The following is a 25,219-nucleotide window of genomic DNA, read 5'->3' on the forward strand; positions in this document are numbered from 1 at the left end:
GAGGATTTTTTTCTAGTTTAAAATGACTCGAAATGGCTGTAAGTACCTTTTTGTATGTCTGTAATAAATTCTTTTTGACATTGTTATTCGTAGACTGGTTATTGTGATTATTGCTATTTTGAGAAGAAGCGTTTTTGTAGTTTCGATCGAGGGTGTTTGATTTTCTGACTGGGTTCCTCCCGAAATGGTGGCGGGGCATGCATCCGTTGACGCGGTTGGACGGGCGGACGACATCGTCGTAGTGGGACATTCGATGCTCGACATCGATGCTACTTATCAGTCGGTTTCCACCGGTCGGTGCTTTGGGCACACGTTCCAGAGAGCCGTCGATTCTTGGAAGACGGAAGCCAGCTTTTTGATTAGCTGTAGGGAGGGGAGGGCGCTGCGAGGGCGGGCCGGGCTGATATCTGATTGGCTTGCTGTTCAGCGGTCTTAAGGGTAAAACTGCTTTAACAGGAGCCTGTTTCACGAAAGTCTCTGTCGCTTGCTTCTTATTTGTCGATTCTAGATCCGTCACATCCAACGAAATCTCCGTCTTCGGCTGTTTCTTCGTTTGTTTCTTATTCGCCACATCAGTTTCACTCGACGACGATTTATTTTCAAAGCCAGAGTCACTCTCGTTTTGACTCGGTTTTGGCTTCGTTCTGTTTCGCTCCATTTCGTTCCGAACGTCTCTGAGGGAGACAACATTCGACTTGGTGGCGGTGCGCTCTGCTTTGCGGGTCAAGAGCTCATATGCGGCGAAAGCGCGGCTTGGACGATGCTTTTGGACGGAAGTGATGACTTCGGAAAAGTTGAAGCCGAGGGAGGAAGTAAGGGTTTTGATCACATCGGAGTTGAGAACTCTTTCGTCTTCTTCGGCGGAGAGATTCGTATTGGTGGCGACAAGTTGGCTAAAAGAGAGAAATATTGAGGTGAAATCAAGGAAGAAAACTTGGGAAAAAACCGCGTTCGGTTTTTTTTTTATTTCTTTACCTGTAGTCAGTCGCTTCTTTGAGCCATTTATGACTGAGCGCTTCATCAACAGTAGGCCTCTTGTCTGGATTAGCCGCGAGAATCTTAGAAATAAACTCTCTGCAATTCTTCGAAATCGTAGTTGGCAGGTGGTTCATTTCACCAGCGACCATCTTTTTATAGAGCGAGGAGATTTTAAATGGCTCGACGGTGAAGGGCAACCGCCCGGTCAGAAGGGCGTACGCGACGATCCCGCTAGAATTATTGAGTTAGAAAAGGGAATTTAGGGTTTGCGGTTAAAGGGGATGAGCGCGGTTCAAGCCGATTTAAGGGAGGAAAATTTGATTTTTGAAAGCAAAAAAGTGTTCGAAAAAGTGAACTTACGCGGACCAAACGTCGACTTTTGGACCATAGACCTTCTTCGCCAGCAGTTCCGGTGCCGCATATGCAGGTGAACCACATTGTGTTGTAAGTCCCTCTTTTGATGAGTTTTGATTCTCACCATGGCCAGGCATAAAATTCGACAGGCCGAAGTCGATGATCTTGATGTTCCCACGCTCGTCCAAGAGCAGATTTTCGACCTTGAGATCTCGGTGAACCAGGCCATGAGTATGGAGATGCTGAAAGAAAATTTACATAAAGCGCTAGAATTCTGATTGTAAAAATAGCAAGAAATGAGTATAGCGTAAATAATTTCGGAGAAAATTTATATTTTTTAAGTCCCATGTCTGTTTCAAAAAGAAACAGGGAAAGACACTGTCTAATAAAACATCATGAGAACGCAGCTGCCTGTAACTACACTCATTGTTGAGATCACAGAAGAAAACACTCGACTGATCCCACGTTTCTATTGAAACAGAAAGGCAAAAACTGCTTCGCTAATCATTTTTTGAAAATGATTTTTCGAAATGATTTTTGAAATTCTCGATTCTTAATTCGGCTGCTGCTTTTTTAGAAGTTTCATGTCACGTGATCAGCTCTTTTTTCTTGAAAATCTTTAAATTACATGACCGTGTTGTGCTTTGCTCGTGTCTTAGTGAATTTCAAGGACGCGGCGTACTTATTATTCGCGTTATTATTACTCTACGCCGACTCCGGTAGAGGGATTGAGTCACAGCTTCTTTTTCTCTTACCTGAAGGGCGACGAGGACTTGAATGATGTACCGGCGGACTTGGTGCTCGGGAAGACCGCGGGAGCCTTCTACCATGTCGATCATTTCTCCGCCGGAGACGAGCTCGGTGATTAAATAGTAGTTGTTCTCCGTTTCTGAATGGAAAAGAATGAGGACAAATCAAGTTAGCAGCAAAAAAAGCCGCTGTTTTTTGAGACAAGAGCTTTTTCCTGACAGTATTCCAAAACCACCCCAGGTGATTCTATCGGCGACGTTTATCGACATTCCTTGCACTGTTCTGATTGACAACTCCGGAAATGCGAAATCGCTTTGGGTAAGGAACTTTAGCGCGTGCGTTTGATAGATGCACTTGGCCAAATTGACTCAGTGTTTATCGAAAAGGCCCCTCTCAAGGGGGAGATTTGTTTGGGCTTGGAAGTTTATTCTAGCGCGGAAGTTCGATTGACAAGTGAACAAAAAAAACTTGCTAAAAAGCAGTTTTCTAAGCCCATTTTCGAGTCTTGTACTTTGAGCGACAGAGTTGTTAATTGAACCTCTCCCCTTGAGTTGGGTTGAATCCATCCCCGGAGAAAAAATATTTACTTACCCAAAGTGTCGAGGATAGTAATGACGTGTCTGTGATGAGCCCTCTGGAGGAGGCGTCCTTCGCGCCGCAGATTTTTGAAGACATACGGGTCTTTCCGCGCTTTTTCTTTATTGATGATTTTCACGGCGACCTGAAAAAGGGATGTAATGAAATTTTTGAATGGCTAAAAAGGGCTGAAAGTAATTAAAAACGTGGCTCATGTCCCGTTCAAACAAAAAAGGCTCACTTTGCGACCGCTAGAAACATGGGCGGTCTAATTTTCGCGCGTTCTTCAAACCATGGTAATTTAAACCAAACAAGCCGACGTCAGATCTGACAGAAGCGTAATTCTACTGTCGAATTTTCATGTTCTACTGTCATTTGAACTGTGAGAACTTGGCATTGAGAGCAGTTCCCCATTTTGCGGACGCTTTGAATTTGGAACGTCTAAATTTGCACTCCTGTCAAGAATCAAGCATTTTTTTCAATGATGACTGAAAGAGTCAAGTTCTTTATCTGATGTCACTCAATTTCATACACGTAGCGAGCTGCTTGAAGACCTGGCAGTTACCGCGGATTAAGGGGATGACAGAGCGGAGCAAGATATGTCCACGAAGGCAAATTTGAAAAGTAAGGGGCTTTTTTTCAAAAAGAAATTCCTACGCAAACATGTATCTTTCTACTGTATTTTTTCGTGAAAAGGAGGACAAGTATGAAACGTGACAAAAAACTGGCATATTTGAGCATCTGCCCCTAAAGAACAATTTCGCCGCGTCAAATTGCAGGTGTTTCAATTTGGCCATTTCCGGCCAAATATTTTCTGAAATCAGAATGGCGAAATTGTTAATTGCGTCCATAAATGTCAGAATTGGGCAAAAAACGCAGCCGCCAGAAGAAAAGTCCTATCATTAATTATTCAGGCTATCGTTATTTACTCATTATCGGACGGACTGACAGTATGCTCATGACAGTAAAAAGCGGTTATAAATTTTTCCGAAAAAAAAGAAAGGGAAATTTGAAAGTTTCTTTCTTCCTTGATTTCAAGGTGACACCCTTAATTATTTTGGTCACAAGAATTCAAGAAGAAAATCTCCACTCTGACCAATGATTAAAAATATTCAGGTTATTTCTACTAGGTTATCTCTTTGGTAACAATGTCCAGCTTTTGGCTTTTGCGAGTCAATAAATTATTACCGCGAAGAATGGCCGCTGCTGGGCGTTATCGCGCACGCTGCGGAAGAGGGTTAAGTGCGCTATATCCGCCTGCTTCTGTATTTGACCAGTCGAGTTTGTATCAGCTGCTGAGAGCTCCGAAAGGGCGTCAACTTGACTTACTCGACTGTAGATTGCACTAGTGCAAGTGGAAAAAACACTGCCTTTTAGACAACGCTTTGGAGAAAGCAAGAAACAAAGCTAAGACGAAGGTGCCAGTTTTATTCGCGATAGCTTCACGTCAAATTCTGATGGGTTAATTCGGCACTGTGTGGTTATGATTTTGCCAGAAAAAGGCAACGGGAGGATAAATGAAAAGCAATACACGTAATTCAGAGTCACTTTGACAAGGTCGAATTTGATTACAAAACATTTTCTTCAGTAAGAAACATTAAAGGACCCCCCGTCAACAATTTTCGAAAAATTAAAAATCGGCTTTTCATGATTGAGACCACGGAAATGGATTGAACGGGTCAAAAAACGATTTTGTGGCTTCAATTTTTGGGGATTTTTCTGGGCCGAACCAAAATAAGGAAGTAATAAGCTAGGAAGTGACAAAAAAGGAAGTGATTTTTTTGAAATGGGTTTTGATTGGCCGGTAGGCCAAATGCAGAGATCTTATTGGTCTTCAGAAAATGCACTTCCTTTTTTGTCACTTCCTAGCTTATTACTTCCCTATTTTAGTTCGTGCCATTTTTCTCGACTCTAACACCTTCAAAATCGCGTTTTTTTTTTTAACTTGGGTTAAAAATAGCAAATAAAAACCATAAATTTAACTTTCTTTTGAAACAATATAAACTTTTGGAGATTTCCAAGGCCGATTGTCAATTTCGACTTTTCGCATTCGTGCACTAGAATATAAGATAAAACTTTACCTTTTCTCCAGAAAGCACATGTAGTCCAACCCTCACTTTCGCAAAGCTGCCTTCTCCAAGTTTTTCTCCCAGGAGGTAGTCTCCTACTCTCTGTATTCGCATTTAACAATTGTCAAATCTCAATTTTGAAACTCTTTTGTCTCAATTCTCTAATTCGGAAATGGTCGAAAATTGGAATTATTTGAGTACCAAGGCGAGAAGTCAATTCTGTCACATGTCAATAAGAAATTCGAAAGACAAAATCGAAAAATGGATAGATGGTGTATTTCCAAGTGTTTGTCTTGGGGCGAGCTTAAACAGAACCGCAATTCGCGAAGCGCGAAAATTTTCCACCGAACTTGCATTTTTACGACCTGTGAAAAGAAAAAATTTTGACAAGGGAATATTTGAGTAGTGGACATCCTTAGGGCTCAGAAAATAAAGACATTTCAGAACAAGATGACAGGAAATATTTGCCAAAGAATTTTTTAACCCCTTGACACATGAAGGACGAAATTTCGGGATCATTTGAAAGAATATCAGTAAATAAAAGCTTCAAGCGGTTTTTGACTCAAAAAATAGAGCATAAAAACTTAATAGTCAAGTAATTATCAAGATGGTGATCTTTTTTGCCACTTATCCGTCGATGGGTTAAATAATCATTTTCATTAATTTTATTTTTCCCAAGAAAAGCCGCTTTCGGCTTTTGAACAAAAAGAAAATTTATGAAAATTCATCTCTTAAAATAACCGCTCAAAAGCCGCAAGCGGCTTTCCCGTTTTTTTTTCAATTTTGGGCACTGATGTGTCAATGGGTTAAAAAAACCTTGTTTCAAAGTTCGTCACTTGTTAGCATAAAACCAACGTGTCAGTTTATCGTAAATTTTTCACGCATTATGCGCCGCGTTTACATACGAATTTTGACGGCTCACGTGTTCTGTAATAACTCGTTCTCAAAAGAAAAGTCAAGAGAGTTGAATACGATCCTTGTAGTGCGGAAAATCCAGCTGGGAGGTTTTGACGTTTTCCAGGAGCATTTCTGTGATGTTATTTTCTGAATAAAAAAATTAAGAAATTTTTCAATTTAGAAAATAAAAAATGGTCACGTGTCAATTGATGGAACGTGAAAAAGAAGGGATGAGAAAACATATGCGGCTGATCTGATAAAATGAATAATGACGGAGTTAATGAGCTCGTGAAAATGAGCTTAGAGGACGCAATCAGCCAGATTTTTCGAAGAGGAACAAGATAAGCAAATTTCGATTTTCGACTCAAAAATGATAAAAATGGCTAGAATATCGGGAGTCATGTGAGGGGAATAATTTGGTGAAAAATTTTTGATCTTGAATTGTTCGTCTTTTTGAAGTTATTTTTCCTAAAATGTCGTTTTTCGTGGAAATGAAAATTCAACCAATCAGATTCTAGCTTTTTGGCTATCAGCTTATCAAAATCTAAGCGCCTGAGTTTCAGCCAAAATTTCATAAGCAAAAGATCTATCGAGTCATCGAATATTATTCCTCGCTGACATTCGTTTTAACCCGCTCTCACGTTTGGGAAAAAGAGTGCTCATCTCACTCGAGCAAATAGTTCGGACGTTTCAACCCCTCGAGAATCGGAAGTGTCCAGACATCGCCGATTCACCTTCTCGCGCTCTGATCTCGAAAACCTCAAAAGGAGGCGATTTCGAAAACTCGTCATTAGAAATCGCAGCGTAAGGAGGTCCTCAAGAACACGATTTTTTCAAAAGCGCGATTTAATGACTTTTCTTGCTCCAAATTTGAGCTGAAGAGGGGAACCTCCTTAATTTCTAATTCAATAAATGGTTGATTTATGGTTTTTAATTGATTTTAATTCATTTTACTAAAAGTTCATTTTAAAAGGTACGCCCTTAAATCCATTTCGGAGTCGGATTTTCCATAAAAAATTCAGATTTTGACTATTAGCTTAGACCTCGCTCGTTACTCTTGAAAAAACAATCAATTCCAAATACTCTTCCTTTTCTCTTTCAGTCTCTACCTCCGATAAGAAAGAGCAGCTCGCAGGCATAATCACTGTAACTCAGAGTAAAATCAAGTGCCGAAGACATCCGAGGATGCGATGATTTGACTGCTAGTAATTGACTCCTGTCGCCGAGAATAGAGAAGGAGAGAAAGAGAGTTAATGAGCATACTGAGCTTTAATAAAAAATGGATCATTTTTGCGCCTAGACCTACTCTCTTTACAATGTTTTGTCTGTAAAGGGCACTAGACCTAACTGTAACCACTGAATTCACATTGCCAAATACGGCGACTGGAACAGCATGAAAAGATAAAAACCATATCTTTGTGACACCCTTAAGAAACCCGCTATAACCGAAAAAGTACCTGAAAAGCTCAAAAATTTTAGGCAAGAATCTCGATTTTCAGAAAATTTTCTCTCTTTCGGAAAAAGATTGTTGAAGATGGTGTTAAACGAGGACTGTAATGGAATGGCGCGTGTAAAATTTTCTACAGCAATGAAAATATTAACACTTTGGACATAAAAATTTCTCCTCGGCAAATATGCTTTAAGCCGCGGGGTTTTACGGATTTTGCCACGGAATTAACCACATTTTTTCTACTGTCAGTACTGTCTGTTTTTTGATTGGTCTAATGGAAGTGTTCCTCGAAACTGAAAATTTCTCCAGAGGCCAAAATAAGGGTTCGAGCTTAGAACTGAAAAAATCAACAAGTGCGTCACTTTACTATTTATCAATGGTATACCCTTAATTTGGAGCCTAAAATGTTGTGTCGAAATCTCGAGCCATTTTTTCTCTACGTCAATTTGAGCTTCTCAAAGCTTCGAAATCGCGTAAAAATCCACAATTCTCTGATGTTCACCAGCTCCGGGACAGGGCTCAAATAGAAAACGCAAGTCACTTGACAGAAACACTTAGAAAACGGACTCGATAAATAAACGATAAGCCCCCCTGATGCCCGAAAGGGCGAAGCTGTGATTTTGAGCGGTAATATTTGAACTCGTTCTGGATAAACTTGTTGAATGAGCTTTTCAAATTTGCGATCAGAAAAGATTTTATGCAAGAAAATTCCGAATTCTTTTGATGAAATCGCAGTTCTTGCAATTTTCTGATCTCTATCGAAGGCATACCCTTAAGAAATTTGGAAATGACTGGTCCGAATCGAGTATACACCCTTAAATTGAAGCTTGATCAACACAAAGACCTTCTTTTTTAGGGCAGATACCCTTAAAATCAAAATTCTAGAGATAATGCTACTCACAGCGGGGTTTATTTGACGCAAAAGCACATGACTCGCTGATAATTAGAACCCCGCGATAGGACTATCCTTCCATGTATACACAAGTTATACAGTCATCTTCATTCTTATCACACGTTGCGAAAAGTTCAAACTTTGCATGAAAAATTTAGCAATTCAAATATTCTCCTCAGGCCGATTTTTACGGTCCTTCAGTAGCGCAAATACCAGCGCAATAAATCGCCATAAAAATTACACCGCTCCGAATAACAAAGTCAAGCTACAGTAGCTCGAGAAGATTTACTGTGCGGTTTTTTCATGTGTTATCAAAACAAATAAAAAGTATATGCGCGAGAGTTCATTTCCTGTCGTAGGACAGGGGGTGTCACGATCTGGCAGGTGCACTTTTTTAATGTTGGTTTGATACTGTTGGATCTGACAGTAGATGATAAGGATGATGATTGAATGGCTCGAGGATTTGAGTCAAGTATTTTATGAGATTTAGGGTCAGCAAGAAATTGAAGGTCTTTTAAATCGTGAATTTTCATGATGAGTCATCGAAAATTATATCTCATTCTATAGACTGAAGCTCACTCTATAAAAAATATAGAATTTGATGCATTCTTTAAGGGTGTACCAGACGATAAATCAATTTTAAACTTTAGCTCTTACTTGTGGCCCAGTTTTTCGTCTCTTCGAGCATCCTTTTTTCCGTCTCAAAGAAGCTTTATCCATAAAAAAAAGCCAAAGTCAAAGTCAAAAAGAAGCGTGTGCCCAAATGTTTCAAAACTCGCGGAACAGTCTAGAATTCAAATATGTTCCGAATCTCTCGAAAGTGCTCCCGGGGTGTGGTGACGTGCGAATTTGAGAGAAAGAAAAAAAAGTATTCAACTAAATCAACTCGCGTTTTGATACAATTAGAATTTGGAAACAAGAGAACTAAGACTTGCCAAATACTCGCACCGCCCCGGGCGAGTGGAATTCTAAAGAAGTAAAAAATGAATTCAATATTGCGAAAAAAGATCGAACGATAACTTCAGACATCCTTTTTCCGAAGAAAGGTTGGCTTAAGGTTATAACCTTCCTTAAGGCCAAAAAGCATGCGATTCTTAAAGGCGTACCTTCGATATTCAAGCTCCAAAATCGTTTTAAAACATGACTTATTTATGTATACAATAGATTATCGACAAATCCTTCCATCCAAGGAAATCGACCTTGACTCTCTTAAGGGCCTCCCACTTGTATTTCCCGCCACTTATTCTCTTATCAGTGCTTTACTCAACAACAAGTACAGCAGCAAAAATAGTTGTCTAAACAAAAACCAAATGTTCCGTGTAATCTGCTAACCCCCTCTGCACATGTTGGCAACAAAATTGACCAAATCCCCGTCGCCTACTGTTAAAAACAGCGCTCCTCGGGTTTTTCGTTTATTGTTACTCGATAGTTCTGAGTTCTAAATTTTAAATAGAACAACACGATTCGAACAATTGTTTTAACAAGTGTCCCTATTTTAAATTTCATGGAGCTTCAGGTTTATTTTTGAGCGATTTAAATTTAATGTGAGCATATGTGTATTACACGAGTCGGGACATGAATTAAGGGTGTACCTTTAACCCGCTTTTTCTCTAGTATTTTCGAGGTACAGTAGATTTGGAGCGGTCCTCGTGGGAATGGGGCGATGATTTTATACTGTCATAAGGAGCGCGGCTGAGAAAATATGGAGGTTATGAAATTATGATGACAGAAGCAATAAATGTATTTCAACAGAAAATTGACTAGGGTGGGCGATTTGGGAAAAGGGCTAAGTTGATTTTTAGCCAATCAGATGCTAGAAAATTTTCGCTCCAAACCCGAAGCGCGGCTTTAACCTCAATATCACTCGAAACCGCAAGCGGCTTTTTGACCCCCTGAGGAAGATTTTAGGGTACACCAGTCGATATTTTTAGGTTAAAGAGGATCCAAAATTTATCTACTACTTCTCTTGTTCCCCTACACTCAACCGTAAGGAACCACGGAAGGCTAAACAGTTATCAAGATAATGATCCCTCTCGACTCAAGAACGAAATGTCAAGTTTATCTTGATCCACCAAATCCGGCGATTATCCCCCAACTCGACTGCAGCACCTCTAAGGAGAGACCGCTTGTTTTCACCTTGGTCAGATTTGCTAAACAGATATTTTGGAGATGGAGGATTTTCTGGATCGTGTTTCTGAACCCCACGGTTTTAGAATTGCTTCTAAAGCTGTGGCGGCTTGGTGATAAGGGCAGTGTGTGATAAGAGAGATTGGTGAATACAGCTTAGCGGGGTACTTTGCATCTGAGCTGGGATTTTTGCTGATAACGAAATTTTGAAGAATATAAAAAATGTCGACTCGAAGAATTGTTTCTAAAAGGCGTCATTTTCTAGCACCTATACCAAAATCGAAATTCAATTGAGCTCCGTTTCTAAATGAAAGCGAGAGCCCAAGTGTCTGTGGCTTTGGCGTAATGAGCTGGTTAATCAGGCGGCGGAAAATCGTGATTTTCCTTTGAGACACGAATTCTAGCGTCGCATTCGACATGGACAGGCAAGATTGTGAACCGCCGAACTGTGTGCGCCGCGACCGCCACAAATGCGCAAGCTACCCGAGCTCACGGTTTCTTGGGATTTTGGTCGAACAAAAACAGTTCTAATTTGAGAATAAACTTCTTATTGGAGCGTTTTCCATTTCAGGGGACCTCGAGCCGCAAATTCCAAAATCCTTTTTGCAGATTTTTAAAGAATAGACTCGCCTTAAATTTTCATATTTTCTTTTAAAAATAACGACTGGTAGAGCCTTAAAATCGTAGAAAAAGATACCTTTTGATCTCGCTTCATGTTCTATTTTTCTCAAAAGCTTCAGCTCTTCTTACACAATTTTAAAAATCTCTCCTTTTCTCTTGAAAAATCAGCCAACAAAAATATTCAGTGGATACAACACTAACTGGTGCGTTCGTGTGTCCATGGGTTGAATTTTTAATAGCCCGGGCTCCTTACGCGTTACCAGGTTTCTGTGGCAATGTTAATGCTAACACTGGCATAATTAATAAATTAATGAAAAGTTATTTTTTCAAAGAAAAGCCGCGATGGAAGAATTCATCAGGAAGTGTAAGAAATTTTATGAGAAGTTGAAAGTATCAATTTTTAATTTTTCTTTGACGAATTCTTTTGTCGGTTCCTGACAACTCCCCTTATTTCAACTAAGAAGGAACGCAAAATTTGTTGTTTTTTTTCAGTTATTCTTGGATACAGTTACTGTCGATGACCTGAAGTTCATGCCAATTTTTCGCTACAGTCACTTCTGACTGTATTTGACAGTCAAATAGCCAAGTATTGAACTGTTGTTCATTTCTTTCTTTTCGTTTCATTGAATTTCGCGGCCAATTCAAAAGTGTCGAAATAAAACTATCATTTACAGTTGGTAGTTCATACAGTCCCCGATACAGTCAACTTTTGTGACAGTAAGCGATTTCTGTATTTGTTCCGCTAAGACCGGAACTTACATTGTGATGATAGGAATTTCAAATCGGGAGCTCTTGGAAATATGATAGACAATCCATTTATCGCTATCCTCCGGGAAAACATGGAATTACGAGGAATTACGTGTAATCTTCCGTATCTCTATCTGGCTTTCTGGGGTCATTTTCCTGAATTTGAAAAAGGGAAGGGGAGCGAGAAGAAGACTTTTGGACATCCTGAAGTCGACCACAAGTGAGATCATCCGCGGACGAGGATACTTATTTTCCGCTCGAAAATTAGTACCTCCCTCGTGATGATAACAAATATTGCTTCGCCGCAATATTGATAAAAAATTATCGGCATCGTGAAATTTTAAATTATAGTCTTGTAATGTTATTAGAAAGAGGTGCCCTCACTACCGTCCAATCAGATAAGGAAAGTAGAGAAATAGCGCCATCTTTCTTTTTCAGCGAATCAGGGTGCGTTTTAAATTATGATCGAGAAAGAACAGAAAAATAGCTCGCAGCCAATCTGCTGCAAGAAAAGACAGAACAGCGCCATCATCATTTTCGACCAATCAAAGAGCTTGATTGGTTTTACCTCTTGAAAAGGCGATTTGTGGCTTTATCCAATCGAAAATTCTCTTTTCCTGACATTTCTTTATCAGTCAAAAAGGATGACATCACCCGCCGCGTTTTTTCGCTTTCAACAAATCCGGAAACCAACGAGCCCCCGCTGTGTTTAGAACTGATAGCGGAATTGTGGTGCAAAAAGTGTTGTTTCACGCGATTTCACCGCGCAAAAGTCGTAAGTAAAACGGGTTCTTGTTTTTATCACGGCGCGAAAAGCAGCTGGGTGATAAGAAGACTACGGCTGGCTCTGAAGAAAGCAGCATATTTTGACAAATAGCCGTTTGAAGACGTGGAGACTTTTGTCAGTAGAAATCTCCTGTAAGAAGGCGAACACGAATAATACTTAGGAAGAAAACTTCAATCTCAATTACGGATGGGACGCCCTTAAGTTAGGCGAAAGAAACGGCGCGTTTCTGAGTCAGGAAAGTACCAAAAAAGGGGTCATTAGGTGATCAGGAGTTAAAAGCGAAAAAGTACGCTATTATATAATTCCATGCAGCTCGTTTTCTCGTGAACTGGCGAATAACATACACCGCATCTGTAATAACACACAAGCAGCTCATCAAAAAGGCATTATCCGCGTGCCGAAAAATCTCGGCTCGCGTTTCTAAAGATTTCAAGAAGCAAACGAGCCTTTAAAAATGGTTTAAAAAAAGGTTGAATAGAGCTCAACAGTTTTTTTTTTAATCCATCAGCGAAGGGAGTTTTTGTTATCGCGACATGATTGGATTTCTGTTGCGCGAGATATTTTGCTGATTGAGCTGACAGCTTTTAAATCATAGAAGAAAAACGGATTACTCTTTTTTTGAAGGATTAGTGGGGAAAAATGTGCACGAAAATTAAAAGCCACGTTTTCTAAATCCGCTTGAAGTCGGAAAAATAGTATCTTTACTCCCTAATTTCTCGAGTTACTGAAAGAATTCTGGCTGAAGAATAATCCCAAATTTCTGTCAAAAACTAAGCTTCTATTTCAACTCTTTCACTTTTTATAACTAAACTTCAATTTTAAATCAATCTTAAATCCCTTTTTACTTATTGAACCCCTTAATTTTTCAAAAGAAATAAACATCAAATGGCTCGTAAACCCTAAAAATAAGCAACAAATATAATTTTTCAATAAAAAAGGACTCAAAATTCCGCCTAAAAATGCTTATTCTTGTTCTCATCCCTGTATAAAAAATCATAACTGTTCACCTTTTTACCTGTAAATCGTCTCGCACAAACTCGGCAGGAGATCCGTCCTTATCAGCAGAGGAGAAACTCAGGAGCAGCAACTGGAATCTGAAATATACCCTGGTCGGGAATACCTTGGTATCCCGCCTAAAAGTTTTAAAATAAAAATCTATAAAAAGCAAGCCAAGCTATAAAATGCGATGCCGATCCAGCAAGAAGAAGGAGCAAAATCACCACGTGATCAGGAGGAGGAGGATGAAGCTGCACGTTCCATTAACGCGTGTTGGGTACAGTCAGCAGGTGAAGACCTAGAAGTATATCATAAATACGCGTCGGACGGATTCAAATTCGTAAAACGGGAAAAAAAAAGTCATAAAAACGGAGGTGGAAAAATGAGAAACTTCCGGAAAAAGAGGATTTTGAGCATGCGATGGACAAATAGCGGGCCGGATTTTTGATAATCAAATCGCGAAATTTTTGATTTCTAAAAATCGTGTTTCGGAGACTCGACTGTTTTGAGATTTTCAGAATTTCCGTCTTCCTTGTTTCAAAATCAAGGGTCTTTGGCGAGATATTTTGGGATTCATGAGCGAAAAAGTAAAAAAAAGAGACTCGACTTATTGAAAATTTTTATAGAGAAAATAAAAAAATAGGAACATCTTTTTTGCTGTTTTTGTAAAAATTATTATCACATTTATTTTACGGCTATCAGTAAAAACAAGAAGCAACGTGGGAATCGATCGGGCTTGGGAATTTATTACTTAACCACGGGAGTGCTGAAACCACATTCTAGTGATCCTGCGGGCACGATTCGGTAATCGCCCTCCATTAAATGGCGCTACTTAGTGGAAATCCATCTACCCATAATAATTATGAGGTTGCTGATTTTCGATAACCTCGAAATTTTCATCATGTTATCATTTATTTTTAATCGCTCGTGACGCCCTTAATTCTCAATAGAAAGGCAAAAAGGTTACAACTTGTAATCTTCTTAACGAAAAAAATAGACAAATGTTTAATTATAATAAACATGAAAATAAGGGTGTCACAAGACAATTTACAGAATTTTCACATGAATTTAAAGCCGTCTGTTTTTAATTTTCATCAAAAAATATCGAAAAATTGAACTATAACATAAAAATCAAGCGATAATCGAGCTTTGTTCCCAAACCAGCGCTTCCAGTATCAATTCATGATTCATACAGTATCAAACTCAAATACGTAACAAATATCGATCAGATGAAAAATCATCTTCGGCGCGCTCCCACGAATCTCCTCATTTTTCAGCTAATTGCGCGTAATTTGTGCTTTTTTCAAAACTGACTCGCCCTTGAGTAGTTTTTTCTTCTTCTTCCGCTGAGAAATTTTCAGATTTCTACTCTTCAAAGTAGAATGTAGAAATAAAAAGAGAAGGAGAAGCGCTAATGGATCTTGAACCGACAAGAATTTTAGGTAACAAAATAAGCTCGTGAAAAGAGAAGAAATTTGCGTTAACCGATTCGCGCGAATAGACCAAAGATTTGGTCATAAATACAGGTCTTTTATTCTTTTCGATTTTCGGGTACAAATTTGAGAGATTTTGAGGGAGTTGATGTAGAGAGAAAATATTTATTTCGCCTCAAAAATTAATTATAAATTTAACCCGTTTGCGGATTTGGGCCTTTTCTGTGTCAATTTTCAGAATTTTCTGGATATCTCATTATCAAAACGATAAATTTGAAGCAATTTACTTCTTCAATTACTATAAAAATGAATTTACTTAAAAATTTGACTCAAAAAGCCAATATCCGACAATGGGTTAAAATTTCTTTTAAGAGACTTTTAACGAGACACTGAAATCCTCCTTGAGAGAGAATTCTTCAACTTGAGACTTCTCAATTTTCTCAAATGAATCGTTCTTTTTGTTATTTTAATTGTGGAATAATTTCTTTCAGAGAGGAAATAACTCCTCCTGAAAAGTTGATATTTGAATTGCTGAACTGACTTTTGACTTTGTTCACCTTTGTTTGATAAATAGAGAGTTTTTCTTGGTTTGTTCAAGCCAAATCACCTCAATAAGAGATTTTATCTGACACACCTGACTTCTTTTCAAAAAATATCAAAAAAACGACTCATTCACCGCGCCGCTAGAATTTTGAAAATCGGACAAAAGATAGAATAAGAAAAAAGAAAATGGAGAATTTTGAAAGCTCAAGAATTTTGGGTAAGACTTAATTTTAACCCATCGACGCGAATATTTCCAATTTATTGGAGGCTTGCCAAAAAGAAGCCAAGTAACAAGATAAAAGTTTTTGATAAAAAATGCATAAACAGTTTTCATTTATGCCAAAAAATTGGTAAAAACCGCGCTAAAGAGTTAATTTTTTGAAACTTTTTAACCCCTTTCCGCGATCCTCACCATTTTTCTGTACTTTTGGAAAACGTCGCTCGATGTTTCTTGAATTCGATTTTTTTTTCACCAAAAATTGGTCATTTTCTAAAATGGGTTAACTATTGAACATTCAGTTGATGAAGATTGCTCAATAAGAATTTTTCTGAAAGGAATTTTGCGCAACAAAAATGCTCACGTTGGAAAGCTGAGCTGAAAATTATAAAATTCGTGGAATCCAGAGAGGAATCTCGCAAGGGTGTGCGGCAAGGGACACGATACGGGAGGTGTCACGAGCAAGAGAGGGCTCTTTGCTGCGGTCCCCTCGTTGTTGCCCCCGTTATTGCACCTAGTACTGGAATGCGCCAAAAAACGTGATATAACATGGATTTTTTCTGAATCGATATTGAGAGTTTATAATTTAAGTAAAATTCATTTTTAGAAAATATTTTCTAAAAAGCCTTTTTGAACCAAAATTTCAAGAGCTAGAAATAGAGCACTCACTTTCGAGTATTTAAAGTGCCCTTTTCTTTTCTCGTTTTTACGACAGTTTTGTTGATACAGTGGTCTGAATCGACATTTTTGGATTCAGACGGAAAATATTTCTGAGAAATTTTTTTTTTTGATGAATCGACAAAAATGGAAAAAAACGTGATAGATAAAATTTCACGCGCCGAAACGTTTGGCCAATTTTTTCAAATTGATTTTTGAAGCTCATAACGACAAGAAGAAACTATGATCTCATAACATTTAAAACATTTGGCGCGAAATTTTTGTTCAGTCATATTTTCCGTTCTTTCGTTTCATTTACTATCATTGTTTTAGGAATTGGAAATCCGACACTGGAAATATGTGCTTGCGCAGGAAAGAGGTGGCTCCTTAAAAATTAAGGGGGTAGCGTGAAAAAACGCGATTTTGGACTGGGCTTAGGTTTTCTTCCCTTTTGGCCGCCGCAAAATTGAGTAGAACAGTGTAAAATTTGTTAACGCGTTGATGGCCTTTTGGAGTCCACCTCCTTAAAAAAGCGCCGGGTTATCTGCGCCGCTGGGAAGTTTTAGAAGGCTCAAACACAGAAGGTTCCGAGAAGATGATTGAGGAAAGGTTATCAGCGCCCTAGTTACGATTATCCGTTCACGAACAATTATGCCAATATTGTCTTTATTGCTTCGTATTCGTAGTTTTTTGTATATTTTTGGTACAAAGAGAGTTCATAGTTTTTCGTAATGAAGTTGACTAAAGTACGAACCTACTATTATTAGCGCTAGAATTCAGTAATCGATGAAATAATTGGTTAACCCCTGCCCGCATATCGACCTACGCGTAGGTAAATTTTCTTTTAATCGCAATTATACTTATGGAAAAACGACATTTGTTCACGTTTGACATTTGACATTGGAAATTTGATCATGTCCAGAAGATAGCTCAGCCTTTTATCTTTCCATTCAAGTCCTTTCGAAAATTTTATCACGACTCAAAGACCCTTAAAGGGCCCGACCTACGCGTAGGTCGATATGCGGGCAGGGGTAACAAATTTTCCGTGCGGGCAGGGGTTAACTAAATATCGTTGATGTTGTAATTTAACCTAGATTCTGTGGTTGATTTGTCCTCTGCCAATAATTAATCGGCTTTTCGACTTTTTCGCAGTCTTGAAATCAAGGAATAATTTCTCAGTTCTTTGGATAAGGTGTACTAGAAACTGAAATTCGAAAACTCAAATCGCCGATTAAAGCCTCTATCTCCGATTTGCTTACACCCCCCATCCACCAGTAACCCGCCGCCCCTCCCTTAAGATAAAACATAAGAAGCCGCTCACCTTACGTGAGTCTTCGATTCTAAAAGCAAGAAATTTTATATTCGGTTATGATTCGCGCATAATCGCGAATTTCGCGACACGAAATCGAGCCGATATTCATCGAATAGAAGCTTGGTCAATATTTGAGTGGGATGTTTATGAGGTCATTCCCACGTTTTGACCCTTAATTTTTAAGTGCTTCTGATACCCTTAATCTATTTGACCAAAATAACACCAATAAGCTCTTGCTCAAAAAGGTCTTATTAGATAAATCAAATGTTATTAAGAAAAATAGGCAAATCTTTATAATATAGACTATATTTTCGAGCGCATACCCTTATTTTATTGACCGCTGCTAACCAAAATCGAAGGAGATACTTGCATACTTTCCCGTTCGAATGATTCCATCTGGTTCAACGCTCAACGTGCTGAAAGCATTCCAGTGGCTGGCCAGGAATCAAAACCGCACCACATTCCTGGGCCGCGTCGGGACACGGATCTTACACAGCTGATCTCGCCTTTTTCCTCGCGAAAAAGAGACCTTCCATGATCGTAAAATCAACCATTTTTCTTGTTATCCTAAATTTTCTGCAGAAAAAGCCCCATTCTGTAATCAAAATTTCAAAATGAAAAAAATGGAGAAAATCACGAAAATCGAAGCTTGTAAATATCCGAAATTCTAGAGACGACGAAATGTCGAACATCTTACGCGACAGTATACAACGTTGCGGAATTCAGGTTCGTTTGTGGCTCGAACAAAAGCGGAAATAGCTTCTCCCTAAAGCTCCTTCCGAATTCAACTTGAAATGAAGATACTAAGAGAGTGCTTCTTTCATAATCTTCATTTCTAGGCTCATTTTCGAACGGTTAACCAGTCGACTGGAAAACGCTTGGTTCTTGCGACCAGACGTCAAAGGAATCGGTTCTACAGTATTCACCCGTTTTTAAGGGTGTCACAATCATATTTCATAAAAGTAACTTATTCGACCAACCTTACTGTAGTGTCGTCTGACCAATGAAAATGTCCCGCTAAAATTAACCCTTTTTAATTTGATGCCCTAAATCTGACCAAAAATTAACCCTAACTACAGGTAGTACACAATGAAAATATTTTAGCTAAAAACATTTCGGAACTCCGTGTTCACGTTATCATTTCCTCCACCATCAATAACCACGATAAGAATAAACAAAAAGGAAAAAGTGATCAAGGAGTACCGGCGTTTCCGCCCATCAATATTATTAAAAGGGCCCTTCCCTGTTTCCAGCGCCCGTGTTTTCCGGCTCAAAAACAGCGAAAACGCGTGTCCCCTTTTCGATTCAATTTTCGACTCATTTCAGAAGCTAGTTTATCCCGAAAATAGAACCGAATAAGAGGCCCTTATGTTAAACCAACCGTCGTGCGCTGTGAGCAGCCCCTAAAGCTTCCTTCAAAGGTACCTAATTCAAGCATGAAAAGAAAGGTTCAAATCAAGATGATCTTAGGTTGACCTAAGACGTTCGAAAATGCTGTTTGTGTCAAGCATCGAATTCTCGTCCCGGGTTTCCGCTTCCGGAGCTGTCAAGTTATTCAGACAGGCGATTGGAGAGAACAAGGTGAGACCTTAAGGTTAACTCAACAGCGTAATCGGACATTTTACGGGCTACTCTGGCTGTATTTTCGATAAACATTTGTATAATCAAAATAATGCTAATGTTTATAGACATTTGAAGACATCTAGGGACATTCAATGTCCTCGAATGTCCGTAAATGTCTATTGATGCCAGAAGATGTCTCAAAACATCTGTAAATGTCTTCAAAATCCCAATTATAACCGAAAATGAAGAGCTATTTTGTTTCATAAGAACTCAATTTCGTCTGTTAGACATTTTCCTAAACCAATTATTCCTAGCTAACTGCTCTTCAAATCAACCACCGCCGAAGCGAAGTAGCTCCTAAGGAAGAACTGCTTGAGTTGATGCTTCATTCACGTTTCATATTTATCACGTCAAGCTGTGTTCGAAGAACCTTTGGAACTTATGAAGAATTTCTCGATCAAATTCCATCTTCAAGTGCACACTGTCTTGTCGTCACTCGAGTACGTATTCGCTTATTTCGCTGTATTTAAAAGGGGTTTTTCGAAGGCAAATTTGATGGTTTTCTTGAAAAACGATTTTCCTCCATTTAGGCTGATCCTAAACAGTCGTCTTCTTGATCCGCTGAAATGTGAAAGATTACGCTTTCTCGAGACGCAAATCTGTCACGATTGAGCTCGGCGAAAATTTATTTGATTTAGAACCGGTTGGAAGTTCCGTTACCGCCACAAACGCCGCGGTCTAAGGAATTTGATTCAATTCAAAATGCATTCGCCAGGGCTTGCGTCTGAATGTCGCCGCATTAGAGCGATGCAAGGCCCTTAAAATCGAAAGAAAAAGAAACGAACAAAATGTGATCAAAAATCCTCTTACACATTCTTCAGAAAACTAATCGCCGCGAAAGAATTCAGATCAACTAACTTGGGGAACCCAGCATTCTTGAAATGAGCGAGGAGATCTTGGCCCCTGTTACTATTCGCGAAAATTTTTGAAAAATAAGGGGATCTAAAAGAAAGAACGCGATTTTTAGATCAGCTGAAGATTCATACGTAGACCAAAATTTTCCGAGTTTTTACTTTAAGGACCCCCAAATCAAAATCATAGCAGCATGACCTTTAACGGCCTGTATATCCTTAAGTTTCTGGTGAGAGATCACGATTAAGGGTGTATCAAAGATAGCTTCCGAGAAAAACTTGCTCCAAGAAGGCCTTTTTTCGCAATTCTTGGTGGGGGATCCTTAATTAACTTTTTCTAAGAACCAAAAAGAACGCTTCTCCAAGAATAACAAAAACCCTACCGGAGCGTCTTTTTCGCCACTGAATAAATTGGCTTTTTCAGGGGCGAAATCCGACAAAAGTTACTTGCGGGCGCTTATCGGTTGAGCTTTCGGTCATCGCGGCGGAAAAAGTGAACGACACTCAAGGTACCGTAATCGTATTATTTTATCAATTTGCGCAAGTCTGGTTCAGGCGCGAACGATGCCTTCGTCGGCGCTTTCTTGCACCAGATTATCGATGAAGAAGAGTTGAATGAAGAAAATATCAAAGAGGCGCTTACGGCTGGGCATTGGGCGAAATCGGAAGTTCTTCAGCGACACGGGGCGAATATTCCGAGACAGAAGAATTACTATGCTTGGAGAGCAGGTATCGAAAAATTCTTCTCTTTCTGATATTTACCTCGAATACAGGGACCGCCGATTACTCCCATCGCTGCCGTGGCTAGAACCCCTCTTGGACTTTCGTTCGTCCTGACCGCAATCAATCCAAAAACTCCCAAAACTGCACTTTTTGAAAACGAAAAAATCAACGAACAACGAACAACTGATAAGAAGCACTTCTTTTAACCTCTCAAATTAAGGAAAAGGGGGTCCACCTTTCTCTGCCTTTTCTCGAAAAGATAAGCTAAGTACACCCCTTATTGAAGAATCTCACTTTTTCTCCGTCTTTTTCCCGTTTTTTCTGAAAATTTGAATCAAAAATTACCTGAAAATAAATTGATGAGATTCTGGATCGTTGGTGTTTTTGTTTGTTTTACCTGGGAGACCAGTTTCCAGCTCTAGAATGGAAATTTTTTAAGTGAAGATCTAAAGAGCTAAAAACGTGTCCTCTTTTCAGGAAGCTGAAAATTTGGCAGAGCGAATTTGGTTCCACTTATGCGCTGTATAATTATTTTTTCGAATTATGGATTTATGCTAAGTGCCATGAAAGTCAATTTTTACATACCTGAATTAAAAAGATTAGAGTCAAAGTTCAATTCACTAAAAAAATTAACAACCCCCGAACCTCTAACTAATAGTCTAAAAGTGATAGTTACAAAGAAGCAGGTTCTTCTGACTGTAATTGAGTTTGCTTGAGTTGAGATGTGAGTCACGTGATGATGTTTTGGGCGCGGCTAGAAGGATTTAGTTAGAGGGTGATAGTATTTTGATTTGATTCGATTTGATTTGGCAAACTCGGATTTATGAGAAGGAAAATTTCAAAATTTGAATAGTAAATATACAAATTCCAAGTCTTAGAATTTCGGTTTTTCCAAATATTTCGAAAAATAGAAAATCAAGCAAAAAATATCCTTGAAAAATCAATTTCAACTTTTTTCTGAATAAAACTTTTTGTTCATTTAACCATTCCTCAAAATGAACGAGCAATTTAAATATTTTACTACGTAGTAGTCTTTAGAGAACTCGGACGGTCGTAATTTTATCGCCGCGTTCCTACAGTTGCGAAAATAGTACCTTGCGGTGTTTGAGGTACACGCCGCGTTAGAAATCATTTTCCTTATCTCTAATCACCCCAAATTCGCAAGTTTTAGTCGTCACACGCGGTGGATCACTGATAAGACACTGATAAGAACAATTTTAATAGAAAACGGCTCCGATCGTTTGATTCCTCTTAATTTTAGAATATACAAGCAAAAATGACCGCGAAAAATCAGTAAGTCAGTCAGGCCATGAAAGTGAATCTGACCGTGACATAATTTTCGCCGTTGCGGGCTCAGGATGCGACCGCCAAAATCGGATCAGATTATCCAACCTGCGGTATCGACAATACCTTTTTAATGTGAGGCAAAATAGGAGGGCCCCCTCCTCCCCATCGATAATGTGGTTTCTAACCGATAACACGACTGTATCAAAGAAAAATTATTCTTACAGTCATCAAGCTATCGATAATTAAAGAATCAAAATCAAGAAAAATAAATAAAGGCAAAGAAAATCAATTCTCTTGTCAAAATTCTCGCTCAATTTGGTCTCATCTTTTGACCCATATTTTCTCGAGTTGACAAGAACGCCTATCCTGGATAGGCTATCCACTCAATTAGAAGTGACACTCCGGGTGGGTTAATGTTTGTTTCTATCAATCGCGTTTTTCTTTAGAAAAAACGAATCTCGTTATTTCCGTTAATCCTTTAACTGTTTCAACTCCACGATTCCAAACTTCTTATTTCACTGCATTTATAATCGGTTTAATAAAGGGCGTACCTTGCATATTATGGTGAATACAGTAGAAACGTCTTCTACGACGTTTAATATTGATAGAAAAATATTTTAATGAAGAATATCATAACATGGAAGCATAACGATTTTAACCTCCTGTCGCGTAGAATAAAATTGCTTGCCCCGAAAATCAAAGCTCAAATAAGCGACACCAAGCGAGCAGATTTCCTTTTCTCGAGTGCCTGGAGGACCCCCTGCTGGAAGAATTCTTAGTCACAAGTAGAATAATCTCTTCGAGGGGATTGAAGATAAGAATTTTAGTTTTCTATTCGAGAAGAAAAATAAGGGTGTCATTGAGCTATTTTTATAATTAATATTTTTATTATATAATTCAATTAGAAAGCTAGGATAAAATCAAAAAAATATTTTAGACATTTTTCTTCATCATTTCTTTTCAATAAAGGTCTGTTGAAACTCATTTCAACTCGGGCTGAAAAACAGTTTCTGCCAAATTCATAATTAGTCAAAAATATCAGGCAGCTCAGGATTTAATTAGAAAGCTTAGAGCACAACCTAAAATAGCGAATCAACATCAATTCAATTAGGAGTTGCTCAACGTGGTATTTTGGCTAGAATTTGTTTTGCGCCAAACGCGAAAAACAGCAAAATTAATTAAGCGCTGTTAATTTTCAAAAAACATCAATAATTTAGTATAACACGAAGTTTTTCTGTCTCTAGAAAACGTATGTTGCTCGCACTCATTCCAAATGTTAAGCTGTGTTCACAAAGTTATTGGTCACAATTAGCTATTAATAGAAGTGGAATTTCTGAAGAGGCGCCACGAATTAACTGAGAGGGCCTCCTTAGCACGTCAGAATTGTCAAGTAGACAGAATTCTTTCTGATCGGTTTATGCATCTAGGAATTTCAAGGGAACCTCTCTAAAGAAACTTCTGAATTCATCGGTATTAAGTTGTAAATTCTAAGATTATTTTATTTAGGGTTTGAGCATATTATAATCGATTTCGAGCTTCTTAATCAAGGTTTTTGACATCAAGAATGACAGTTTTTATTAAGCAATTTACCAAATTAACAAAGTGATACCCTTAATAAAAGTAGCTTATACGAAGACAATTCAAGGCAAATCTTCCAAGAAAGAAATATATCCCCACTGAACAAAAAATATTAGGAAAGAAAATGTTTATACTTATAAGTAAGAATTTATAAATAAACTATTTATAAAAACCATAAAGTTCTTTTCGAGATATAATTATAAAAAATTTTTTGTCAGTTCACCCTTTGATAGGAACAAGCTACAACAAACAAAGCACTTAATTTTAGGACACCCTTTCTGCATACACTTGGGGAGAAATAGAAAAGCAGAACCATAATTTTAATTTTTGAAATTAAAAAGGCGCTAAGAATATTTTGTCGTCTTATTTTTAAATCATAATTGTAATCGCTTTATTTACAAGTCGTCGCCGCCTTCTGAATCTCATTTCCTTTGGAAACCTTCCAACCGGTTTCTTTGTATAAAAACCAAGTGTTGAAAGATTATCGGAAGCGTCATCTCCAGCCGAGAAAGACGCTTCCGATTGGCCTGCAATCAAATCGGCATTTTCATAGAGGCCGTTTTGTTTGTAAACTGATTCGAAAGCAATTCAGAGCGTCCCGTTTGTTTTGTCAGTTGAAGCCGACTGTTTACTTTCGACTTCTAAACATGAAACATCTTCGCGGAAACATCTGATCGATTTTTAAACAGCACTTGATCATTATTTTGATCAAGACTTTTTCTTAGATAATTTTTAATTGAAAGAAAAACGATGGAAAAGCCAAGATTTTGAACAAAATTTTTACAAATGTATCTTTAAAAAGGCGAACAAAAGAATCTTAAAGAAAAATAAGAAAGTGACTCACTTATTTTTCATGAAAAATTTTATTTTTATCATAATAAGAGATTGTTTCCCATTAAAACGAAATTTTTGGCAAAAGTCTTTTAAAAATACGAAATTTAAAAGAAGCGTTTGACAGAAAATTGATCAGGCGCCGATTTTGGGTTAAAATAATTGTCTGAATTGCATAATCTACAACAGGCTCCGCTAATTCTCTCCCTCTTTCCCCTTGTTACCACAAATCTCTGCCTCAAACACCATTACTAGCTCCGAGCGAAAAAGTCATCCTGTTTCTGCGTTTCCGGGACCGTGACATTCGCTTCAAAAGAGATCCGCGCCGCGAATATTTCAATTTTGCCTTTCGACCAAAAGGACCTTTTGTTTTTCACGAAGCATTCTTCCCGCAGAGAGTTGTGGTTTGAAACCATCGGAACATGGCATTTTGATTTTGACGCGCAGGGTGGGGGACCTGATTCATTCGAATTTTGGAATGATGGGAACCAATCAAAAGGCATTTACTTGAGGGCCTCGCTTTAATTGTTGTTAAATCGTGCCTCATTTGCCCCTGAACGTGACAATGTAAAGATGACTCATTTGCAATGTAACGTCGTCATTTAAGACATTTAAAGAAAACAGGGATACGCTTAATCAAAAGTTAAGGGAGCAACTGGTACAGGCCATGAAAACCATTTATTTCTACACAGTCAGCCTTTTTCCCCGAAATTAATTCTTCCTTCACCGTGGACTCCTCTTAGAGAGAGTGGGAGTATTTTTCACAAAGTGTCCGGGCACTCACGTAACTATTCGGCAATAATTTCGTTTTATTTAATTTTCATTCTTTCCGCGAAAACGCCAGACCATCTCTTTTCTGGACGAATTCTAAATTGAAACGAAAAGAATTCCGGTTTTTCCTCACGTTGAAAAATCGAGCC

The 25,219-nt window shown here is 38.4% G+C and overlaps 2 protein-coding genes across 8 annotated transcripts in view; one reads left to right on the top strand and one right to left on the bottom strand.

The window, feature by feature from the left end:
• Window positions 1–25,219, bottom strand: part of LOC145703537 (hormonally up-regulated neu tumor-associated kinase-like) — a 32,438-nt gene that overhangs the window by 518 nt on the left and 6,701 nt on the right. The window contains exons 2-11 of one of the 7 annotated variants that reach the window (XM_081780903.1): window positions 21,280–21,357; window positions 21,001–21,021; window positions 13,264–13,542; window positions 5,704–5,771; window positions 4,740–4,829; window positions 2,674–2,803; window positions 2,088–2,221; window positions 1,339–1,574; window positions 976–1,209; window positions 47–893 (exon numbers count right to left, since the gene is read on the bottom strand). In XM_081780903.1, coding sequence (XP_081637029.1) covers window positions 47–893; window positions 976–1,209; window positions 1,339–1,574; window positions 2,088–2,221; window positions 2,674–2,803; window positions 4,740–4,829; window positions 5,704–5,754 — 1,722 coding nt within the window. In that variant the 5' untranslated portion in view covers window positions 5,755–5,771; window positions 13,264–13,542; window positions 21,001–21,021; window positions 21,280–21,357. Of the gene's footprint in view, window positions 1–46; window positions 894–975; window positions 1,210–1,338; window positions 1,575–2,087; window positions 2,222–2,673; window positions 2,804–4,739; window positions 4,830–5,699; window positions 5,772–7,459; window positions 7,575–8,623; window positions 8,742–13,255; window positions 13,543–21,000; window positions 21,022–21,188; window positions 21,358–25,219 lie in introns of those variants that run through there. The other 6 variants (XM_081780905.1, XM_081780906.1, XM_081780904.1 and 3 more) reach the window with 6 other exon arrangements.
• On the top strand, window positions 18,747–20,867 carry LOC145703798 (adenosine kinase-like). Its single transcript, XM_081781189.1, has 6 exons — window positions 18,747–18,827; window positions 18,877–18,987; window positions 19,284–19,469; window positions 20,305–20,389; window positions 20,436–20,609; window positions 20,654–20,867. The coding sequence occupies exons 2-6, from the start codon at window positions 18,898–18,900 to the stop codon at window positions 20,686–20,688; spliced, it is 570 nt and encodes a 189-aa protein (XP_081637315.1). The 5' UTR covers window positions 18,747–18,827; window positions 18,877–18,897; the 3' UTR covers window positions 20,689–20,867.

The sequence above is a fragment of the Oikopleura dioica genome, chromosome PAR (genome assembly GCF_907165135.1).
Source record: "Oikopleura dioica chromosome PAR, OKI2018_I68_1.0, whole genome shotgun sequence".
NCBI classification, from domain to species: domain Eukaryota; kingdom Metazoa; phylum Chordata; class Appendicularia; order Copelata; family Oikopleuridae; genus Oikopleura; species Oikopleura dioica.

Coding starts and splice junctions, on each gene's coding strand:
- LOC145703798 (XM_081781189.1), top strand. CDS start 18,898: ATGCTGTTTGTGTCAAGCATCGAATTCTCGTCCCGGGTTTCCGCTTCC. Junction 20,390..20,435: donor AAAAGTGAACGACACTCAAG/GTACCGTAATCG, acceptor AGTCTGGTTCAG/GCGCGAACGATGCCTTCGTC. Junction 20,610..20,653: donor TTACTATGCTTGGAGAGCAG/GTATCGAAAAAT, acceptor CCTCGAATACAG/GGACCGCCGATTACTCCCAT.